The 21,328-nt window shown below is 25.2% G+C and overlaps 4 protein-coding genes across 4 annotated transcripts; 2 read left to right on the top strand and 2 right to left on the bottom strand.

Moving 5' to 3' along the window:
- The first annotated feature begins 2,377 nt into the window (after positions 1-2,377).
- Positions 2,378-6,074, top strand: LOC123270873 (inosine-uridine preferring nucleoside hydrolase-like). Its single transcript, XM_044737018.1, has 4 exons — positions 2,378-2,617; positions 3,632-3,935; positions 4,103-4,239; positions 5,626-6,074. Exons 1-4 carry the CDS (start codon positions 2,432-2,434, stop codon positions 5,947-5,949), a joined length of 951 nt encoding a protein of 316 aa, XP_044592953.1. The 5' UTR covers positions 2,378-2,431; the 3' UTR covers positions 5,950-6,074.
- On the bottom strand, positions 5,980-8,208 carry LOC123270875 (bublin coiled-coil protein-like). Its single transcript, XM_044737020.1, has 2 exons — positions 7,943-8,208; positions 5,980-6,298 (listed from the first exon to the last, which is right to left on the bottom strand). Exons 1-2 carry the CDS (start codon positions 8,037-8,039, stop codon positions 6,111-6,113), a joined length of 285 nt encoding a protein of 94 aa, XP_044592955.1. The 5' UTR covers positions 8,040-8,208; the 3' UTR covers positions 5,980-6,110.
- Positions 8,209-8,258: 50 nt separating this feature from the next.
- Positions 8,259-11,494, top strand: LOC123270874 (exosome complex component RRP41). Its single transcript, XM_044737019.1, has 2 exons — positions 8,259-8,580; positions 10,822-11,494. The coding sequence occupies exons 1-2, from the start codon at positions 8,410-8,412 to the stop codon at positions 11,476-11,478; spliced, it is 828 nt and encodes a 275-aa protein (XP_044592954.1). The 5' UTR covers positions 8,259-8,409; the 3' UTR covers positions 11,479-11,494.
- A 189-nt stretch (positions 11,495-11,683) lies between these two features.
- On the bottom strand, positions 11,684-18,866 carry LOC123270865 (trifunctional enzyme subunit beta, mitochondrial). Its single transcript, XM_044737010.1, has 6 exons — positions 18,697-18,866; positions 18,375-18,546; positions 16,706-17,081; positions 15,539-15,994; positions 14,213-14,518; positions 11,684-11,791 (listed from the first exon to the last, which is right to left on the bottom strand). The coding sequence occupies exons 1-6, from the start codon at positions 18,746-18,748 to the stop codon at positions 11,747-11,749; spliced, it is 1,407 nt and encodes a 468-aa protein (XP_044592945.1). The 5' UTR covers positions 18,749-18,866; the 3' UTR covers positions 11,684-11,746.
- Positions 18,867-21,328: the final 2,462 nt, after the last annotated feature.

The following is a 21,328-nucleotide window of genomic DNA, read 5'->3' as shown; positions in this document are numbered from 1 at the left end:
ATTTGCGCTTATCGGAATGCAATCCTTAATAAAAAATTTGCGATAAGATCAATGAGTTAGATGATTCATACTGTTTATAGTAAAAGTACGTTTAAAGTAAAAACATTAAGCACTGGAATGTTAAAGACCACTTTTTATAATATATTAAGCTTCAAAATTATCAAATTATTTTTTTTGTTGAATCCGCACTTCAGTAAAACATTATACTGTAAAAAATTTGCAAAGTGGTTGAGGAGTGGATGGTCATTAATTTAAATTTAATCTATATTTTAAATTAAATTTACTCCATAAAGTAAATTCTTCATTTATTTATTGAATAAAAATAAAAATAAAATAATGCAAGTTGTTATTTTTTTTTAAATTGACGAAAATTAATTTAGCAGATCAGGTACACTTGCAATTTTATTTTAATAAAAAAAAAAATCAATTTTAATAAATGAATAAATTTAATTTTTGAATTATAAATTTTAAGATAATTAGTTTTTTGAGAAAATTTTATTTTTTTAATTATAATAAAATTACAAGTGTCAAAAAATTAGGGTATTGTCAATAATTGGGTTTTTTATATTATTTGATAATTTTAAGAATTTTTATAACAAATAAATTATTGCAAAAAAAATTTTGTCATAGAAATTTTAATAAATTTAAAATACAATTTTTAAAAAATAATTTTTTGGAACAAATTTGCTTTTTAAATAAAATTAATAAATAGTCAAGTGACTGTTATGAGTTCAATGTCATTAACTATTAAAAATTGTGAAATGTTAACAACCAATCCCCTCTTTTTCTCGCGTCTCATTTACTGCAAGAAACACCGTACTATCCTTATTGCACTCATAATTGCACGCCTCATAGCGCGAAGCGCGTGAGGTTGTGCTTTATACTCGACTCGTCAAGATCAAGCAATTTTGTGATCTTTAAATGCCTCTATCGCAACCATATTACACTTATTCAATAATATAAGTAGATGTACACCGAAAAACTCTTAAATTAAACCATCTTTTACTTTTTAAAATCATTTCATGTTGCTATTTTGAAAAAAAAAAAAAACGTTTTGAAAAAAATTTCACGTGGACGTCCGGATGTCACCTCATTTTGGATGTACCAACGATTACTCCCGAACAAATTGATATTTCAAGACCGGACCTTTTTTATTAGTTTAAGAATTCGATGAACTGGGTCCGTATTTCATATCAGTGGCCTAGCTTATGTATTTTTTTTTAAATTGAATTTTTATTAAAATTCACGGATACAACCGTACAAAGCCAAACGAACTTTTCTTATTTGTCACGTGAAAACTATGGCGCCACTTGATCAAGCTAGATTTTTTTAGACTGCGTGCGTATATGACAAGAAAAAAGGGCGCCGATATTTAAAAAAAAAATAAAAAATACTCTGTAAGAAACTACTTAATTATAATTTTTTTTTTTAATCAATTACACAATTAATTTTTTTCTTAAAAAATGATTGAGCGTTATGAGGCGTGCACTTTTGGATTCTCCAAATTTTTATTAAGCTATTGCAGTTTTGTTTTTCTTTTAAATAAGATTTCGGAAATAAGCTCTGCTCTACGAAATAGATAATTAAAAAATCTATTTTATAGCAGAGCGTTTTTTTCAAAATTCTTCTTTATTTAAGAGAGAAATATAAAGCTACAATAGTAAGAACCAGCTGTTGAAGATATTTTTTTAATTTAAATGAATTTTCGTCATAATTAAAATATTTTTATTTTAATTTTTTTCATACCAATGAAAAAAAATTTTTTATAAAAATGACATTTTTAAAAATTTTTCAATTTTAATCTTTTTATACTGACTGAAAATTTTTTCCAAAAAAATTTTTTTTTTAACAACTTCAATTCTATTATTTTTTTTTAAACACTATGACATTAATGTTAGCAGCCACATTAACAATTTGTTAGTTTTATTAAAAAAAAAATTTGTCCCGAAAAATTAATTTTAAAAAATTGCATTTTTTATTTTTTTAAATTTCTACATGTTAATTTTTTGCCATAATTTATTTGTTATAAAATTCTTAAAATTATTAAATATATTCTAAATTAATTTTGATTTAAACATTTATTTTTTCAAATGATAAGATAAAATGTCACTCTTCGATTTAAGTATCAAATTTTTATTTTAAATTTGGCAATTCTTTAATTTATCAATTACATGCTTGACATAATGTGTACCATGTAAGCACACAAGCGTGCGTTTACTGATAAACCAGCAGAAATAAAAAAAAGTTAATCAATAAATTTGCATAACTTGTTGAAATAACAATAGTTATCAAAAATTTCTTCATTGAAGAAATAAATAAGTGGTAAACGCAATTTTTATTTTATAAATTCAATAAAAATTATTTCTAACCTCTTTAATAAAAATTTTATTTTCATTGCTATAAAATTAAATTGTTTTTATTGAAAAAAAATATGATAAAAAAAGTAATTGTTGATTGCGACGGTGGGTATGATGATGCAGTGTCACTAATCCTGTTGCTAAATGCTCATAAGAAAAGTATAATAGACTTGAAAGCTATCACTTGCGTTGCGGGTAATACTGACATTGACAATGTTGTCAAAAATGTCTACAGAGTTTTGCAAGCTTGCGATTCTGATGTAAGTATTTTTACAAATTATTAATGATACTCAAATATAAAAATTAATTTATCATATTTAATAATTTAAAGAATTTTTTAACAAATAAATAATGGCAAAAAAAAATTTTTAAAAAAGTTGAGATGTAGAAATTTAAAAAAATAAATAATGCAATTTTATAAAAATAATTTTTTAAAACAAATTTTTTTTTGTTAAATAAATTTAAAAAATTGTTAAGTGACAGTTAAATTTAATGTTATTGCTCAAATTGACGTTAATTATTTAAAATTAGTAAAATTATTTTTAAAAATTTGCGTTTTTTATTTATTAAAATATCTACGTCAATTTTTTTTGTCATAATTTATCAAAAAAATTTTTTAAATTATCAATTATCTGCTAGATTAATTTTAATGAAAATTAAATTAGCCGATATCTGAAAATTTCTATGATTTTTTTTATTGAAAAAACTATTGAAAAAAATTTTCACATGTAAAAAATTTTTAAAATTATACATGCAATTTCTTTCTAAATATTTTTTTTACTTGCAATTTAATTGTTGAAAAAAATACAAAAATTTTTGAACGTCGGCTGACTTTAGAATCATTAATTTTAATTGAATTAGCAGACATCTAAAAATTCTTGAAATTTTTATAACAAATCAATTATTATAAAAAAAATATTAAAAAAAATTTGTAATTATAATTTTTTTTTTCAATTTCTAAACGTGGAATTTTTCTGTTAAATATTTTTTATTATTTATTTATTTATATATTTAAAAACGCCACTCGGCAATTATACAAAGTATTTACATATAATAATGTAAAGTGATATAAAGAAAAATATCTACATAAAGTAAAGTAATTTGGAATCCACTTAAACAAATTGAATAAAAAGGAGAAAAAAAAATTTTTTTAAATTATAATATAATTATTACAAAAAAATCTAAAAAATTTTTAGATGTCTCCTAAATTCAGTATAATAATTATTCAACAAAAATATTTTGATGACAGTGATACTACTTAGTCATCTTTTTAGATACCGGTGTACAGAGGAGCAGATTCGCCGCTAATTTGTATAGAATCTCAGGCTCTGAAAGCTGCAGAGGTGAGATATCACGGCCACGATGGTTTTGGAGACGTATTTACAGATCAAGTAGATACTAGTAAGCTGGAAAAAGAGCATGCAGTAATTGGAATGAGGAAAATAATTACTGAGAATCCCGACCAAGTTTCTGTGGTCTGTCTGGGACCGCTGACAAATGTCGCGCTTGCTGTCAAAATTTATCCGGATATTTTGGAGTCGGTAAAAGATTTTTTTATTATGGGAGGAAATTCTGCAGGTAAATATTATCATTATTTAAACTTAAATTTATTCTAACTTGAAATTTATTTCTAACTTAATTTATTTTAACTTAAAAATTCTAATTTTTATTCTAAGTAGAACATTCATTGAAAAAAAAAGTGCCACTAATGGGGGCTTGTATCTTTGATTTTTTTTTTGTTTTAGGACAAGGAAATACAACAGCACAAGCTGAATTTAATTTTTACGCTGATCCAGAGAGTGTTCATATTTTATTCCAGTGTAATTCAAAGCCATTGTGGCTTTTTCCTTGGGAAACTTGTCTTAAATCAACTATTACTATGGTAATTATATTTTTTATTTTTTTTAATAAGTACTTAGAACATATTAACAATTATATTCTATATGTAAAATTCATAAATATTTATGAAAATAAAATTAGCAGAAATTTGAAAACTTTTATAATTTTTTTTATTAAAAAAATTAAAAAAAGAAATTTAATAAATAGAAAATGAAAAATTAAACATGCAATTTTTTAAAAATATTTTTTCATTTTTAATTAAATTATCTATATTATTAAGAAAATAAGCAAAGTTTTGTGGCCCGTGTATTTATATGATAAAATCGGTTTTCTTAGTGAAATTTAGCGTCATTACAAAGGTCTTGATTTTAATTTATGCTTTTTCATGGTTTCATATCATTCTCGACAATAGTCACTTTACGATGATAAGTATTTAGGCTGCATTCGAAATTGCTTTATCTCTAGATAAATAATTAAGAAAAGACCTTGTAACGCGTGAACTATTGACATTTTTAAAGATATAAGCCCACCCCGACACTACACTCATCGAGACTTTTCATTTGAGTACCCATATCATTTTTTCATATATTTATATATATTATATATATGTATATATGAAAAATATATCAAAATGCATGTGGATACTCTAATGAAAGCTCTTGATGAGTGTAACATCGAAATGAGCTTATATCTTAAAAAATATCAATAATTAAGAAATGACCTTGTATCTCGTGAACTATTGACATTTTTAAAGATATAAGCTCGTCCCGATGTTACACTCATCAAGACCTTTCATTTGAGTACCCACATCAATTTTTCATATATTTATTTATATTATATATATGTATATATATAAATGTGTCAAAAATATATCAAAATGCATATGGGTACTCAAATGAAAGCTCTTGATGAGTGTGACATCGGAATGAGCTTATATCTTTAAAATATATATTATATATATGTATATATGAAAAATATATCAAAAATACATGTGGGTACTCAAATGAAAGCTCTTGATGAGTGTAACATCGGGATGAGGTTATATCTTCAAAAACGTCATAATTTAAAAAAGTACAGTGCAATTTAACAAAATCCATTATTTAATAAAGCAAAATTTTATTTATTTATAGTTCACGAATCATAGCAGTCACATAGTGACTGTAAAGTTGCTAGTATTTTATACTTAAAATTCATAAATATTTATGAAAATAAAATTAGCGGACATTTGTCAATTTTTATCATTTTCTTTTATTAAAAAAATTAAAAGAAAAAATTTATTATGTAGAAAATTTGAAAAATTAAACATGCAATTTTTAAAAAAAATATTTTTTTACTTTTAATTAAATTATTAAAAAAAATTTTTTTTAATGTCTGCTAATTTTAGTTTTGTAAAATTTTCATTTTTATTGATAAAAAAATTATTTTTTAGGACTGGCGTGAAAACAAACTGGGAAAACTAAAAGAAAATAAAAAAATAAAATTAATAATTACAATTGAAGACGGAATTTACAAAAATAAAATAAAACGAGAAATTTATCGGCCATGTGACGCTTTCTGTGTAGCAGCGCTAATAAATCCTAAAATAATAACTCACTTCGAAAATTGTCACGCTGACATTGAACTGCATGGGGTGAAAACACGCGGCTTCGTCGCTATCGACCACTTGAGAAATAATAAGCCGAACATTAACCTCGTCAGCGACCTAAACTTCGAAGAATTCAAGTCTTTGATGCTTGACAGTTTTCAGGAATAAAAAAAAATGATTATGTATAAAAGTATAATGTAAGCTAATTATATCAGTTTAATTTTACACTTTGTACAATAAATAATTTGAATCTTAAATTATAAACAAATTTTCTATACATCTATAAAATAATTTAAAAAAAAATTAAAAGCATTTAAATGATACAAAACTTAATTACATTTTTCTTCGTCTTTTTTGACGTCAGTGTTTTTCAAGGACGCCTGATGGAGTTCTTCTCGGGTTTCTTTGTTCGATTTAAGTAACTCGACAAATTGTGCATGGACTGCATTTGTTTTGTGTTCGAGATCGTCAAGCACTGAGTGCAATTGGTCTAATTGTTCATTTAATAGTTCATATTCTGTAAATTAAAAAATTATAAATAATTTTTATTAGTGAAGAAAAATTTTGAAGTTTTATAAAAAATTTTTTTGACATCTGTCAATTTTTAGAATTTTATTTAATTTATTGCGAAAAAAAAAATTGAATAAAAAAATTAATGAAAATAAATTATGAAAATTAAGTTAGCCGACGATTTTAGTTTTTTGATTTTTTTTAATAATTAAATTAGAACAAAAAAATATTTTTAAAAAATTGCACGTACAGTTTTTAAAGTTTTTTACAAGTAAAATTTTTTTTTTATTTTTTTTAATCATTTTTTTAATAAAAAAAAATTATAAAAATTTTTAAACGTCGACTAACTTAATTTTTATAAATAAATTTAGCAGATATTTGATAATTTTAATTATTTTTTTTAACAAATAAATTATGGTAAACAAAGTTAATAAAAAAATTGACATGTAGAAATTTTAAAAAATTAAAAATTAAAATTAAGTTAGTAGACAAAAATTTTTAGAATTTTTTTTTTATTGAAAAATGATTACAAAATAATAAAAAAAAATTTTCATTTGTAAAAAACGATACTGTAAGTGCAATTTTTAAAAAATATTTTTTAGTTCTAATTTAATATTAAAAAAAAAAAATCAAAAAATTAAAAACGTCGGCTAACTTTAATGTTATAAATTAAAAATGCAATTTTATTTAAATTATATTTTGGAACTAATTTGTTTGTTAAAGAAAATTAAAAAATATTAAAGTTAGCTGTCTTAACAATTTATTAATTTAATTTAACAAATAAATTTAATTTGAAAAATTATTTTTAAAAAAATTGCAATTTTAACTTTTTAAAATTTTTACATATCAATTTTTTTATGAAATTTAAATTAGCCATTTAAAAATTTTTATAATTTATTTTATTGAAAAATAATTTTTAAAAAATTAAAGCAAAAATTTTCACGTAGAAAATTTTAAAAATTATACGTGGAATTTTTAAAAACTAGTTTTTTAGTTCTAATCTTTAATTAATGAAAAAAATCTAAAATTTTTGAGTGTCGGCTAACTTAATTTTCAATGAAAATAAAGTTAGCCGACATTTAAAAATTTTTATTATTTTTTTTTTATCAAAAAATTATTAAAAAAAAATAAAAAAAAATTTTTTCATTTGTTAAAAACTTCAAAAACTATAAGTGCAATTTTTTAAAAATGTCGGCTAACTTTATTATTATTAATTTTCATCATTTTTTTTTTATGATATTAAAGTTAGCTGTCACTTGACCATTTTTCAATTTTATTTAACAAAAAAATTTGTCCCGAAAATTTTTTTTTTAAATATTGCATTTTTAATTTATTAAATTTTCTAAATGTCAATTTTTTATCTAGTAATTTATTTATTAGAAAAATTCTTAAAGATTATTAAATATTTGCTAAATTAATTTTCATATAAAAATTCCACGTGTAAAAATTGAAAAAAACAAATTAATGCAATTTTTATGAAGTATTTCTTCGGTAATAATTTGTTTTTTAAATAAAACTAAAAATTATCAGATGTCAGCTGATTTCAGTATCATAAAAATTTTTGAGTTATTAATTAATGTCTTTACATTAAATGATTGATATTATTATTAAATGTCACTTTAAAAATTAAAATAATATAATAAAAACTCACCCTGATCAGTTTCATCTTGTTCATTGTTATCAATTTCACCATTTTGATTGTTATCAAAAGGTTCCACTGCTTCACAAACCATTTTATTGCTGTCCATAATATTATTAACAAAAAGTGACAATTGATCAGCTGATTGCCAAAAACCACACCTTAGCACTAAGATAATGTAGGAGAAAGTATTCTAATCGCGTAGTGCACGATGGGAAATGTCATTTGTAATAAAAATTGCAGATTGTTGCCGATATTTTAGAAAGTTACAGCGCCATTATGTGAAAAGTAAGAAAATGACACGTGACTTACTTGTGGAGCCACCTGCAAATTTTATTACAAATGGCGGCGGGACTTGACGTATAGTATCGTACAGTAATTGTAAATAAAAACTTGCATGTAGAAAAATTTACATTCACTCCACGTGATATTGATAGGTTATATTATTAATAAATAGAAGAAATAATAAATAAATAAAAATGGAAAGTGATCAATTACAAGACCAAGGAGGACTCAGAGTTGATGGAAGAAGACCATTGGAATTACGTCAAATAAAAGTCCGTCTAGGAGTTTTTGGTCAAGCTGACGGTAGTGCGTACCTGGAGCAAGGAAAAACTAAAGTATTAGCTGCTGTCTATGGACCTCATCAGGTATTTATTAATTTCTTCTTTGAATTCATGATAATGATGAGAATGAAATCAGCTGACAGTTCTCTTATAAAAATTAAGTGAGCCGACATATGAAAATTAATTTAGCAGATACTTAATAATTTTTAGAATTTTTGTAACAAATAAATAATGGCAAAAAAAATTAGAAAAAAAATTGACGTGTAAAAATTTAAAATAATTAAAAATGCAATTTTTTAAAAATAATTTTTTTAATTGTTTGTTAAAAAAAATTAAAAAATGGTTAAATGACTGCTAACTTTAATGTCATAGCCGACATTTAAAAATTTTTAGAATTTTTTTTATTGAAAATATTATGATAAAAAAATTTTATTTGTAAAAAATTTAAAAAACTACACGTGCAATTTTGAGAAAATATTTTTTAGTTCTAATTTGATGAAAAAGAAATCTAAAAATTAAAAACGTCGACTAACTTCGGTATCATGCTTTTTTTAAAAATTCTTAAGCAAATTTTAATTTAATCGTTGCAATAAAAAATTTTTAAATTATACAATAATTTTTAAAAATTAGTACAATTTTCTTTACATTAAAATTAGCAGACTTTTAACAACTTTTTTTTGTCGACTGAATTAGAACTAAAAAAATATTTTTAAAAAGATACGAGTAAAAGCCCCCATTATTGATACTATAAGAGTGATCATGAATATTTGAATTTTTTTATCGTATTTCAAATAAATATTGTCAATTTTTTTTTTATAGGACACCTTAATCATTGTTTTTACTCATATAATCTAATTAATTAACTTTAATAGCAATAAATTTAATAATTATTATATCAACTTAAAACTAACAGGTCGAATGTATGTATTATTGACAGCGCAAAAAATTCAAAGAGCCGATTATTGACATACCATTGACCCTATTATTGACAGGTTTTTTATTACAGTTAAATTTATATTAACAATAATCATTTTTACTAACTAATGCAAAACTATCAATAATTTTTAGTATTTTAAAATTCGTTTCAGACCTAGCTTTTCTATATTTTTTACCAGGTTTTTTTTTAGCAATTTTTTCTAGTCTCAAATACTTTGATTCTTATAAAATCACATGACAGTATGGAAACATTAATACGTTGATATGTATGTTGAGGGGGTAGGTTACCTTACATTATGGTCTATGTCGTTAGTTGACGCAAGTTAATTTTTGTATCCCCATCATTGACATCCGCTATTTTAAAATTAATTTTAACTCGATAAAGTATAAATAAATGATTATATGGTTATTTAGACTATAAATAACCTAAAATAATTTTAAACAATGCAATTACTTAAAAAAACATTGAGAAATCTGGATTTGAAAATAGATCTTTTTTAATAATATTGTTAAGAAATTACAAACGTATGAGCAGTGTTGGCCTACTTGAAAAAATGAATTTTTTTTTGCGGTAAATAGTTTATACTTTGAAATTAAATTTTACTATTTTTTAATTTTAAAAATATGTAAAATCGCCATGAAATATCAACAATTGTGATTATTAACAGATATTAATAATGGAGTAATAAAATTAAATAGGGTGTCAATAGTAGGGGCCCTGTCAATAATAGGGGCTTTTACCTTATGTTTTTTTTTTATTTTTATAAAAAATTATAAAAAAATTATTCTTGAAAATTTCAAAAATTTTTTTTTAATTTCCATATGAGAAATTTTTTAACTTAATTTTTTTCATGATAATTTAAGGTAGTTCTCTCCCAACCTATAGTTTATGCTACTGCTGTCTTTGTCACTCACTAGTGTTGCCTTTCTTACGGGCTATCGCTCACTTACTTCCACGCATGACTTTATTTGTTTACTTTACTAGTTTATCAATGATTTCTTAAAAAATATGTGGTAGGGAATTCCAGAATTTTGTAGGGTAATTATACATGTATTAATCTAAGTAATATTAGTTTTTCGTGAAATTCTTAAAATTTCTTCAATACAAAAATAATAAAACTTCGCGGTTTTCTCTCTTTTTTCCCATACCGTCTGTGTAAAAATGCCATTTTCAATTGCAATTATCTTCGGTTAGACGTGGTAAATCGTCTCTAAATTTTAACAGCGTGTGTATTATGGATTTAAATACTTCTATACGGAGTTTGGGAGATTTCTTGAATTTTTGCTTTTTGGGCCTAACTACCTTAATTGTTCTAAAAATCTAAAAAATTTCAAGATGTTGATTTCAATATCATGACATTATTTAATAAATATTTAATAAAATTTCAGCCCAGAGGAGCCTTGGCGCGAAGCACCGCTAATAAATCCACCAAAGGATTAATAAACTGTCAGTACAGTATGGCGGTATTTTGTCTAAGCTCAGGAGAGCGCAAGAAGCGTCCTCGAGGAGACAGAAAGACCCAGGAGCGATCCATAGAACTGAGACACGCTATGGAGTCAATAATAAACCTTGAGCAGTTCTCCAGGTCCCAAATCGAGATTTTCGTAGAAGTTCTTCAAGCTGACGGCAGCGATTTTTGCTGCGCTGTGAATGCATCGACCTTGGCGCTGATTGATGCAGGGATTCCCATAAAAGATTACGCCATCGGGTGCACGGTGACCTTGCCGGATGCTAGTACTAACTATGAAGACCAGGAGACTCAGGGGATCGGAGTGCTGGATGCCAATAACCTGGAGGAAAACGGCCCTGGAGTGACTTTGAGCATCGTTGCGCTGCCTGAAACTACTTGCGAGCTCACCAAGGAACCCGGATTAATAATTGCTGCTCAAGGCTCCGGAAGGCTGCATTTGTCTAGGTTGGAAGGTATGAAGGTTCGGGCGCTCATTGGGTGCAAGAATATCAAGAGTATCTTGGACCAGGCTGTCAGGCATCATCTTACTGTTAATTCACTTCCTTCTTTGTACGGTACTCCGACAATTGAATAAATTAGTTATTTTTTTTAATTCTTTTTAAATTGTTGATAAATTAGTTCGAAATTTTTTTATGATTAAATGAAAATAATGTGATTATAGTTACCAATAATTATTTATTTATTTTAACGTATTCAAATCTACTTACATTTTTATTAAAAATATATTTATATATTTTTAGTATAAAGAATAATTTTTAATTTTTAAATTAGATTTCTTTTTTCAATATTAACAATCAGTATAATTGCAGTCGATTATAAAAATATAAAAGGTATTATATTATTTATAATGTTGCATCTGGGTGTCGCTCCAAAAGCATTCCAACGCCCTGAAACAATGATAATGATAATTAATTAATAACAATGACATTAAAGGTTTAAGTTGAGAATTTTTTATGAATAAAAAACAATTAAAATTTCTGGACTTTATTTTAGAGATAAGAAAAAATCATAAGAGATTTTTTTCGTGGGAAACTTAATTTCCTATAAAAAAGTTTCTTGTAAATTTTTGGTTTTTTCTTATCATATTGTCTGAATATTGAAATTTGCATTTGAAATTTGATTATCAGAAAATTTCATTAGATCTCGTGCTTGGACAAGTTTAATGGGCAAAATTATGAGCTAATTATTATAAGAGATACAAAAAAATTACAAGAGACCTTTTTTGGAGAAAATTTAATTTACTTCAACAAAGTTTCTTATCAATTTTTCTATCTCTTATCATTTAGTGAGAATTTCAATTTCAATTGTTTTAAAAATTATTTTAATAGTGGTATTATTTTCAAAATCTATTTTAATTAATCTATATTATTAAGAAAATAAGAAAAAATTTGTCTCCAGGATAATTATATGATAAAATCGGGTTTTTTTTTTTTTTTAGTGAAATTTAGTGTCATTGCGAAGGTCTTGACTTGAATTTGTGCCTTTTCAAGGTTTCATATCATTCTCACCGATAGTCAATTAATAATGATAAATATTTAGGCTGCATTCGAAAATGCTCTATCTCTAGACACATAATTAAGAAATGACCTTATATCTTGTTAATTATTGACATTTTTAAAGATATAAGCTCACCCCGACATTATACTCATCGAGACCTTTCATTTGAGTACCCACATCAATTTTTCATATATTTATATATATTATATATATGTATATATGAAAAATATATCAAAAATGCATGTAGGTACTCAAGTGAAAGCTCTTGATGAGTGTAACATCGGGATGAGCTTATATCTTTGAAAATATAAATAGTTTACAAGATATTTGTTAAAATGCCCTGTACTTTCTTAACTGTTGATGTTTTTAAAGATATAAGCCCATACCGATGTTACACTCATCAAGAGCTTTCATTTGAGTACCCACATGCATTTTGATATATTTTTCATATATACATATATGTATAATACATATAAATATATGAAATATATGAAAAATCAATGTGGGTACTCAAATGAAAGATCTCGATGAGTGTAACATCAGAATGAGCTTATAGCTTTAAGAATGTCAATAATTAAGGAATTATATTTTATTTTGTCAACTTATGATATTTTTGAAGATATAAGCTCATCATGATGTTACACTCATAGCGACCTTTAATTTGAGTATCCACATCAATTTTTAATATATTTTATATATTAGCGGCATGATGACCGAGCGGACTAAGTCATTATCCCGTTAGTTCGTTCGTGCATCATGTCGTGAGGCGAGGTTCGAGCCCCGACGGTTGTTCGAATAGTTCCAACACCAACCGTCGGGGTTCGCTCCGGTAGCCAAACTGTACTGGCCCCTGATAGCCACGCTTTGATTAAAAGTAGTTGCATTTCAGCAGTTACAGTTAACTTGACATCAAGTTTGCCGTAAATTTTTATAGTACAATAGTTGTAAACAAATTGAATGCAATCTACAGCCCCAATTTGAATACAAGTTAACACCGAACTTTTAGTTAAATTGTACTACAATTTTACTACAACTTGAATAAAATACTTGTACTGCAAGTCTTGACGTCAAATTGCACTGTAACTTGTAGACAACTTAAGTAAAAACGTTTGGTTTGCAACTTTTCATCAAGTTGGCTACAAATTTCGGCAGTAGATTGAATAAAAGTTTAAGTTAAGATGGCTATCAGGGCGCATGGGTTTTCTCTGTGGTTTCCCCATCGCCACTATTCCAACACCGATAGAAAGGGGTGAGGAATAGGGTGAATACAGTACAGAAAGCACAAGTCGGTCCACAGCCGCATTGAGAATAAAGTTATGTGCGAAATTATATGTTGATTATAAAAAGTGGAGAACATGTTGTTGATTATAAAAAGAGTGGAGAATATGTTGATAATAAAAGAGTTGAAAGATTGTGTTGATAATATAGAGCGGAGCATATATTGATAATAAAGAGTTGAAAAAGAGACTACATGCGGAGATGCTGAGACAATTAGCCTTGTAAAACCATAAATCGGTATACAAGTAAAACTCATAATAATAATATATTTTATATATTTCATAAATATTATATATATATAAAATATATGAAAAATTGATGTGGACACTTAAATGAAAGCTCTTGATAAGAGTAACATCAGGATGAGCTTATATCTTCAAAAACGTCAATAGATAAGAAAGTACAGTCTAGTTTAACAAAAGCAATTATTTAATAAAGCAAAATTTTATTTATTTATAGTTCACAAGTTACGGAAGTCACATAGTGACTGCAAGGTTGCTAATAATAATAAAATGAATAAATATGTAAATTACCTGACCACCAGCAGCACAAGCAGCAATAAGTCCAAACTGTTGGTTCTCTTTAATCATCCGATTAGCAGTATGTGTCGCCAATCTAACACCAGTAGCAGCAAAGGGATGACCAATAGATAATGACCCACCCCAAGCGTTCCATTTTTTTAGATCAGGAACTCCAACTTTACCATTTCGGTTCATATATTCTTTAGCAAACCAATCCGAGTCCATTGCTTTCAAATTAGCAAGAATCTGACCGGCAAAAGCTTCATGAACTTCCCAGACTCCAATATCATTTAGCGCTAATCCAGCTTTTTCTAGCACCTAATAAAAATATAAAAATTAATATCACAAAAATTTCTAAGGTAAAGCCGCCATTATTGACACTATAAGAGTGATCATGAATATTTGAATTTTTTTATCGTGTTTCAAATCAATATTGTCAACTTTTTTTTACAGGACACCTTAATCATTTTTACTTATATAATTTAATTTATTAACTTTAGTAGCAAGAAATTTAATAATTATTATATCAACTTAAAACCAACAGGTCGAATGTATGTATTATTGACAGCGCAAAAAATTCAAAGAGCCGATTATTGACATACCATTGACCCTATTATTGACAGGTTTTTTATTACAGTTAAATTTATATTAACAATAATCATTTTTACTAACTAATACAAAACTATCAATAATTTTTATTATTTTAAAATTCGTTTAAGACCAAGCTTTTCTATATTTTTTACCAGGTTTTTTTTAGCAATTTTTTCTAGTCTCAAATACTTTGATTCTTATAAAATCACATGACAGTATGTAAACATTAATACGTTGATATGTATGTTGAGGGGGTTGGTTACCTTACATTATGGCCTATGTCGTTAGTTGACGCAAGTTAATTTTTGTGTTCCCATCATTGACATCTGCTATTTTAAAATTAATTTTAACTCGATAAAGTATAAATAAATGATTATATGGTTATTTAGATTGTAAATAATCTAAAATAATTTTAAACAATGCAATTACATCGAAAAAACATTGACAAATCTGGATTTGAAAATAAGGTCTTTCTTAACAATATTGTTAAGAAATTACAAACGTATAAGCAGTTGGCCTACTTCAAAAAATGAAATTTTTTTGCGGTAAATAGTTTATACCTTGGAATTAAATTTTGCTATTTTTTAATTTTAAAAATATATAAAATTGTCAAGAAATATCAATAATTGTGACTATTAACAGATTATAATAATGAAATAATAAAATTAAATAGGGTGTCAATAGTGGGGCCCTGTCAATAATAAGGGCTTTTACCTTATTAATTAAAAATAATTGAAAAATATTTACTTTGGGAATAGCATAAGTAGGACCAAGAAGTAGTTGATCAACCGGGTCCTGGGAAACATAAGTAAAATGTCTGAGATAAGCCTTCGGCTTGAGCCCGAGCTGTCTTGCTTTTTCTTCACTCATAATCAGACCCGCAGAAGCTCCGTCCGTCAAAAAGGACGCATTGGCAGCAGTGACAGTCCCGTAGGGTTTAACGAAAGCTGGCTTCAACTTCGCGAGACTCTCTATCGGTGATACACGGATTCCGTTGTCCTTATCAACAACCTTGTCAACGTTGGGAACTTTCATAGGAACCAGGTCTGACAGATTTCCTTGCTGCTGAGCTTGCTGGGCGAGGGTGTGAGACCTTAGCGCGTACTCGTCTTGTTCAGCTCGCGTAACTCCAAATGCTGCCGCTAAACGATCTCCACTGTGGCCCATGGTCTCTCCAGTTGAAAATTCAGCTACTGCTGGCAGCTGAATAATTAAATCAATTAATTAATAAACTAGCGACCTTGCAGTCACTATGTGACTGCCGTCACTTGTGAATTAAAGATAAATAAAATTTTGCTTTATTAAATAATGAATTTTGTTAAATTTCACTGTGCTTTCTTAATTATTGATATTTTTAAAGATATAAGCTCATCCCGATGTTACACTCATCGAGACCTTTCATTTGAGTACCCACATGCACTTTGGTATATTTTTCATATATAAATATATATAATATATATAAATATATGAAAAATTGATGTGGGCACTCAAATGAAAGGTCTCGATGAGTGTAACGTCGGGGTGGGCTTATATCTCTGAAAATGTTAGTGTTTAACAAGATACAAGGTCATTTCTTAATTATTGATGTTTTTAAAGATGTAAGCTCATTCTGATATTATTCTCATCAAGAGCTTTCATTTAAGTACCCACATGCACTTTGGTATATTTTTCATACAGACATATATATAATATATAATATATATAAATATATGAAAAATTGATGTGGATATTTAAATGAAAGGTCTCGATGAGTGTAACATCGGAATGAGCTTATATCTTTAAAAATGTCAATAATTCACAAGATACGAGGTCATTTCTTAATTATGTATCTAGAGATAGAGCAAATTTTTCTTATTCTCTTAATAATACAGATTAATTTTATTGTGTATTGTGATTTTTATCAACAATACTTACATCAGGAACAAAATGATTGGGCCGAATCTGAGCAAGCAGACCAAGTGTCTGAGGTAAACTCTTGGCCTTGGAAGCTTTGACCATTATGTTCCTCAGCGGACGGCTATGTCTGATAGGAATATCAGACATGAACTCAACTCCACCGGCAATTACTGAATCAAAGGCTCCAGATGCAATCAAACCCATTCCTGTGGTCAATGCTACATTGCTGCTGATACAGGCCATGGTGACAGTGTGTGCTGGTGTCTTTTCGCTGAAACCTGCTGCTAAGGCTGCTTCTCGGGCTATGTTGGAGGTTTTTACTTCTTGCATTACTGTTCCGTAGACTATGTAATCGATCATTTCTTTTGGGATGTTGGTTTTACGTTGTAGTTCCCTTTTAATAAATTAAATTGTAAATAATGATGAAATATTTTTTTTTTCTTTATTAATTATGGTCCTAAAATTTATCAAAATTATAAATCAAATTTTTTTTATTTTTAAAATGAAATTCATAGTATTTATAAAAAAAAAAAAAAAACAAAATTATAATTGAAATTTTTGAAATTAAATTAGTAAAAAATTATGAATGAAATTTTTTAATTTTAAAAATGAAATTCATAAGAAATCACAAATAAATTTTTTTTGGTAAATATTTACAAGTGGGGTCACCATTTTAATTTTCATTTTTTTGAACGAAATTTCTATTTGATTTTATTGATATATTTTTTTTGAAAAATACATAAAAAAATGAACAATTAAAAAAAAAAGTTGATTATCACAAGTTTAATAAATTTTTAAAAAAATTTATAAATTTCTTAGAAAATTGTGATATTCAAATTTTTTTCTTTCTATTATTCGTTTTTTTTATATACTTTTCAAAAAAATATATATCAAAAAAAGATAAAATAGAAATTTTATCCAAAAACGTGAGTCAAAATTTTTTCCAACTTTTGAAGGCAAAAAAACTAGCGAAATTTTTATTTTTTCTTTCACGACATTTTTTATCATAAATCCAGCATAAAAACAAACAGAATAAAAAAAAATTGAAAATGTTAATTTTTTATCGAGTTATAGCCTAAAATGGTTTTTGACCCCACTCGTAAATAATTACCTTTTTTTTTTAATCATTTCCTTAATTTAATTTAATTTTTTTAAATACACAGAATAAAAATACTTTTATTAAGAAAATTTTCTTGATACAAGAATTCATGTTCTTGAAAATTTTCAAGAATATATATTCTTAGCTCAAGAACTTGTTAAATGAATTGAAATAATTTTTACTTAATTTAAATAAAGCTATTATCTTGTTTATTTATTATTCAAAAATAAATATTGATGCTCTTCTTTTAAGAAATTAATAATTAATAATAATAGAATATTCGATCGTCATCGGATTTTTTAAACCAAGAAATTGCTAATTGAGTAAAAGTATTTTTTTTTCTCAGAGTACAATGCTACAATAATCAAGTGTCTGCTAATTTCAATGTCATAAATAAGCAGAAATCTGATAATTTTTAGAATTTTACTCAACAATAAGAATACAAATTTTATAAAACTGTGAATGAAAATTTCACTGAAATATTTTTTTCAATAAGAATTTATTTTTTTAATAAAGCTAAAAATGACTAGATACCTGCAAATTTCATTCATAATGAATTATTCAATTTTTTTAGATAAAAATACCTACAATAAAGAATGCCTCGCTAAATCAAGTGCCATCAATTTGCTGTAATGAGTCCCGGATAATAAGAAAGGTGTTCTGACTCCATCAATGAACACAATATTTTTATTTGATGGATTATCAATTTTCTTAGCGTATGTTCTGCAAGCATTACTACTTGCCGCCAAAGTATATGTACCTGAAAAATAAACACCATTAGAATTTTTTAAAATCAGTATCCTCAAATCCATAAAATATTGTTTCATTTTTTTATAAATGAACTTTGGACCAGGACTTAAATAATACAAAAACTATTAGAAAAATAAGAAAAAAAAAAGATAGAAATTACCTGAAAAAACACTTTGACTCCTCACTGCACTTTTTAACATTAACAATGACATCTTGATTGTTTATTTAATTTCCCAATTACTTATTAATATTTATTATTGTAGATGAAGAGCAGTGTTTAGTGTTATTTATAACCAGGTAAAAAAGTGCTCTGTAATTTGTTAACTTTTCACTTACAGTTATACCAACCGAAAGAAAATTAATAAAAATTATTTATGGCTATACTTTTTTTTTTAATTTTGAAATTTTAATTAATTAGTAAAATAGTAATTAATTACTTACATTAATTGAAATTTAGAAATTTAATTTTTTATTTTAAAATGACATTTTTTAATGACATTTTTTATTTTAAAATAATTTAAGCGATAACTTCAGAGTGTTAAAATTTTTGAAGTGTCACTGAAATATTAAAAATGAATTATTGTTTAATTTCATAATAAAAATTATAAAAATTAATTTAGTTGATATTTGATAATTTTAATAATTTTTTTAACAAATAAATTATGGCAAAAAATAGAGTAGAAAAAAAAATTTACATGTAGAATTTGTAAAAAATAAAATAAGCAATTTTTTAAAAATAATTTTTTGGAAAAAATCTATTTGTTAAAAAAAAATTAAAAAATTGTTAAGGAACCATTAAAAAAACTATTTAATTTAACCGTTAAACTAATTGAACTATTAAAAAAATTTATTTATTTGTTAAAAAAAATATGATACAGAAGTTAGCCGACGTTTTTAATTTTTTGATTTTTTTTTAATAATTTAATTAGTATTAAAAATATTTTTTAAATATTACACGTATATATTGGAAAAACTATAGTTTTTCCAATTTTTTACAGATGAAATTTTTTTTTCTTATTTTTTTGTACTAATTCAAAAAAAATTTATCAAAATTTTTAGATGTTGGTTAATTTAATTTTTATAAAAAAAATTAAGAAATGGTCAAGTAATTGCTAACATTAATGTCATTAAAAATTAATGATTAATTAAGAAAAAAAATACTTACAAATTAAAAAAAAATTATTTTGATAAATTTTTATTTTTGTTTCTCAAAAGTTTCTTATGACACTGAAGTTTACAGCAAATAGAAATTTTTTTTTAATTTTATAGCAATGAAATTATAATGAAAAAAATTTAATAAAAAAATTTCACACTTGAAAATCATTAGTAGAAAATTTTTGGAAGTATTTTCATTATTGTAAATAATTTGTTAAAAGAATTCCAAAAATTTTGATTTAAAAATGAAGTTAGACGACATTTTTATGATTTTTTATGATTTTGCTTTATTTATTAAATTAGAACTAAAAAATATTTTTTTAAATTTCCACTTATAGTTTTTCAAATTTTCTACAGGTCAATTTTTTTTTTATTAATAATTTTTTTCAATAAAAAAAATTATTAAAATTTTTAGATGTCAGCTAACTTAATTTTCATAAAATTTACAGCTGTCAGCTAATTTCAATTTCATAAATTTCTTTAAAATTTAATGACATTGAAGTTGACAGACATTAAAAATGTTTTTAGAATTTTATAGCAATTAAATTACTATAAAAAAAAAATTAATTAAATAATTCCACATGTGAAAGTTAATAAAACTTACAAGTGAAAATTTTTAGAAGCATTTTTTTATATGACATTAAAGTTAGCAGTTACTTCAAAAATTTTAAATTTTATTTAACAAAAAAATTTCATTTAAAAAATTATTAAACAAATTGCATTTTTAATTTTTTATAATTTTCACAAGTCAATTTTTTTATAATAATTTTTTTTGCACTAATTTATTTCTTAAAAAAATTCTAAGAATTATTAAATGTCTGCTACTTCAATTTATGACATTAAATTTAGCTGTCAGTTCACAATTTTTTTAATTTTCTTTGATGAATAAATTAGGGCAAAAATAATTATTAAAAAAATGGACTTGTAGAAATTTAATGAAATTAAAAATGCAATTTTTTTAAAGTAATTTTTTAGAATTAATTGTTTTGTTAAAGAAAGTTAAAAAATTGTCAAGTGACAGTTAAATTTAATGTCATCTTTAATTTTTATTTTTTTTATCGTAATTGATTTGTTAAAAAATTTTTAAAATTGACAGCTGACGGCTAACTTCAGTATCATAAAATTTAAATTTAGCGCAAGCTTCAGACTGAAGAAAAAAACTAAACCAGACATGCGCAGTAGCTTTTTAAAACTTTTCGGCGCCATTTGCAATTGCCATCGAACGGTAGGTTGTCGATGAGCGGTAAGAGCTTCTAAAATTTCAGAATCTCGATAAAAAAGTTTTGAATAAATCGATGATTACAATAAATATATCTCGGTCGCTCGGTTTGAGTCCGGTCTAGGTCTAGGGTCTCGGGTCTCGGGGATGCGCATGCGAGCAACACCGTGTATTAGTTGTGTGTGCTCTATCTATCTGTCATGGATTCTTATAATCGTCCGCGAGCGTACATACGTGGTAATTTAACAATTATCCACGTAATTAATGCTGTTTATAAATTTATTTGACTTTATTTACCGTTGAATTTATTTATCGGTTCCGTGTTGTCATTAATATTTTATCTAGTCGGTGTTATTGTGTTTGCTCATCAAGTGTTATATATTTGTATTTATATATTATTATTACAATAATAATAATT

Source organism: Cotesia glomerata, linkage group LG8 (genome assembly GCF_020080835.1).
Source record: "Cotesia glomerata isolate CgM1 linkage group LG8, MPM_Cglom_v2.3, whole genome shotgun sequence".
Lineage (NCBI taxonomy): Eukaryota > Metazoa > Arthropoda > Insecta > Hymenoptera > Braconidae > Cotesia > Cotesia glomerata.
This window is presented reverse-complemented; position numbering and strand designations above follow the sequence as displayed.

Coding starts and splice junctions, on each gene's coding strand:
- LOC123270873 (XM_044737018.1), top strand. CDS start 2,432: ATGATAAAAAAAGTAATTGTTGATTGCGACGGTGGGTATGATGATGCA. Junction 2,618..3,631: donor TGCAAGCTTGCGATTCTGAT/GTAAGTATTTTT, acceptor TCATCTTTTTAG/ATACCGGTGTACAGAGGAGC. Junction 3,936..4,102: donor TATGGGAGGAAATTCTGCAG/GTAAATATTATC, acceptor TTTTTGTTTTAG/GACAAGGAAATACAACAGCA.
- LOC123270875 (XM_044737020.1), bottom strand. CDS start 8,039: ATGGACAGCAATAAAATGGTTTGTGAAGCAGTGGAACCTTTTGATAAC. Junction 6,299..7,942: donor ACAAGATGAAACTGATCAGG/GTGAGTTTTTAT, acceptor TTTAATTTACAG/AATATGAACTATTAAATGAA.
- LOC123270874 (XM_044737019.1), top strand. CDS start 8,410: ATGGAAAGTGATCAATTACAAGACCAAGGAGGACTCAGAGTTGATGGA. Junction 8,581..10,821: donor CTGTCTATGGACCTCATCAG/GTATTTATTAAT, acceptor ATAAAATTTCAG/CCCAGAGGAGCCTTGGCGCG.
- LOC123270865 (XM_044737010.1), bottom strand. CDS start 18,748: ATGTCATTGTTAATGTTAAAAAGTGCAGTGAGGAGTCAAAGTGTTTTT. Junction 14,519..15,538: donor CTACTTATGCTATTCCCAAA/GTAAATATTTTT, acceptor TATTTTTATTAG/GTGCTAGAAAAAGCTGGATT. Junction 11,792..14,212: donor CTTGTGCTGCTGGTGGTCAG/GTAATTTACATA, acceptor TCATTGTTTCAG/GGCGTTGGAATGCTTTTGGA.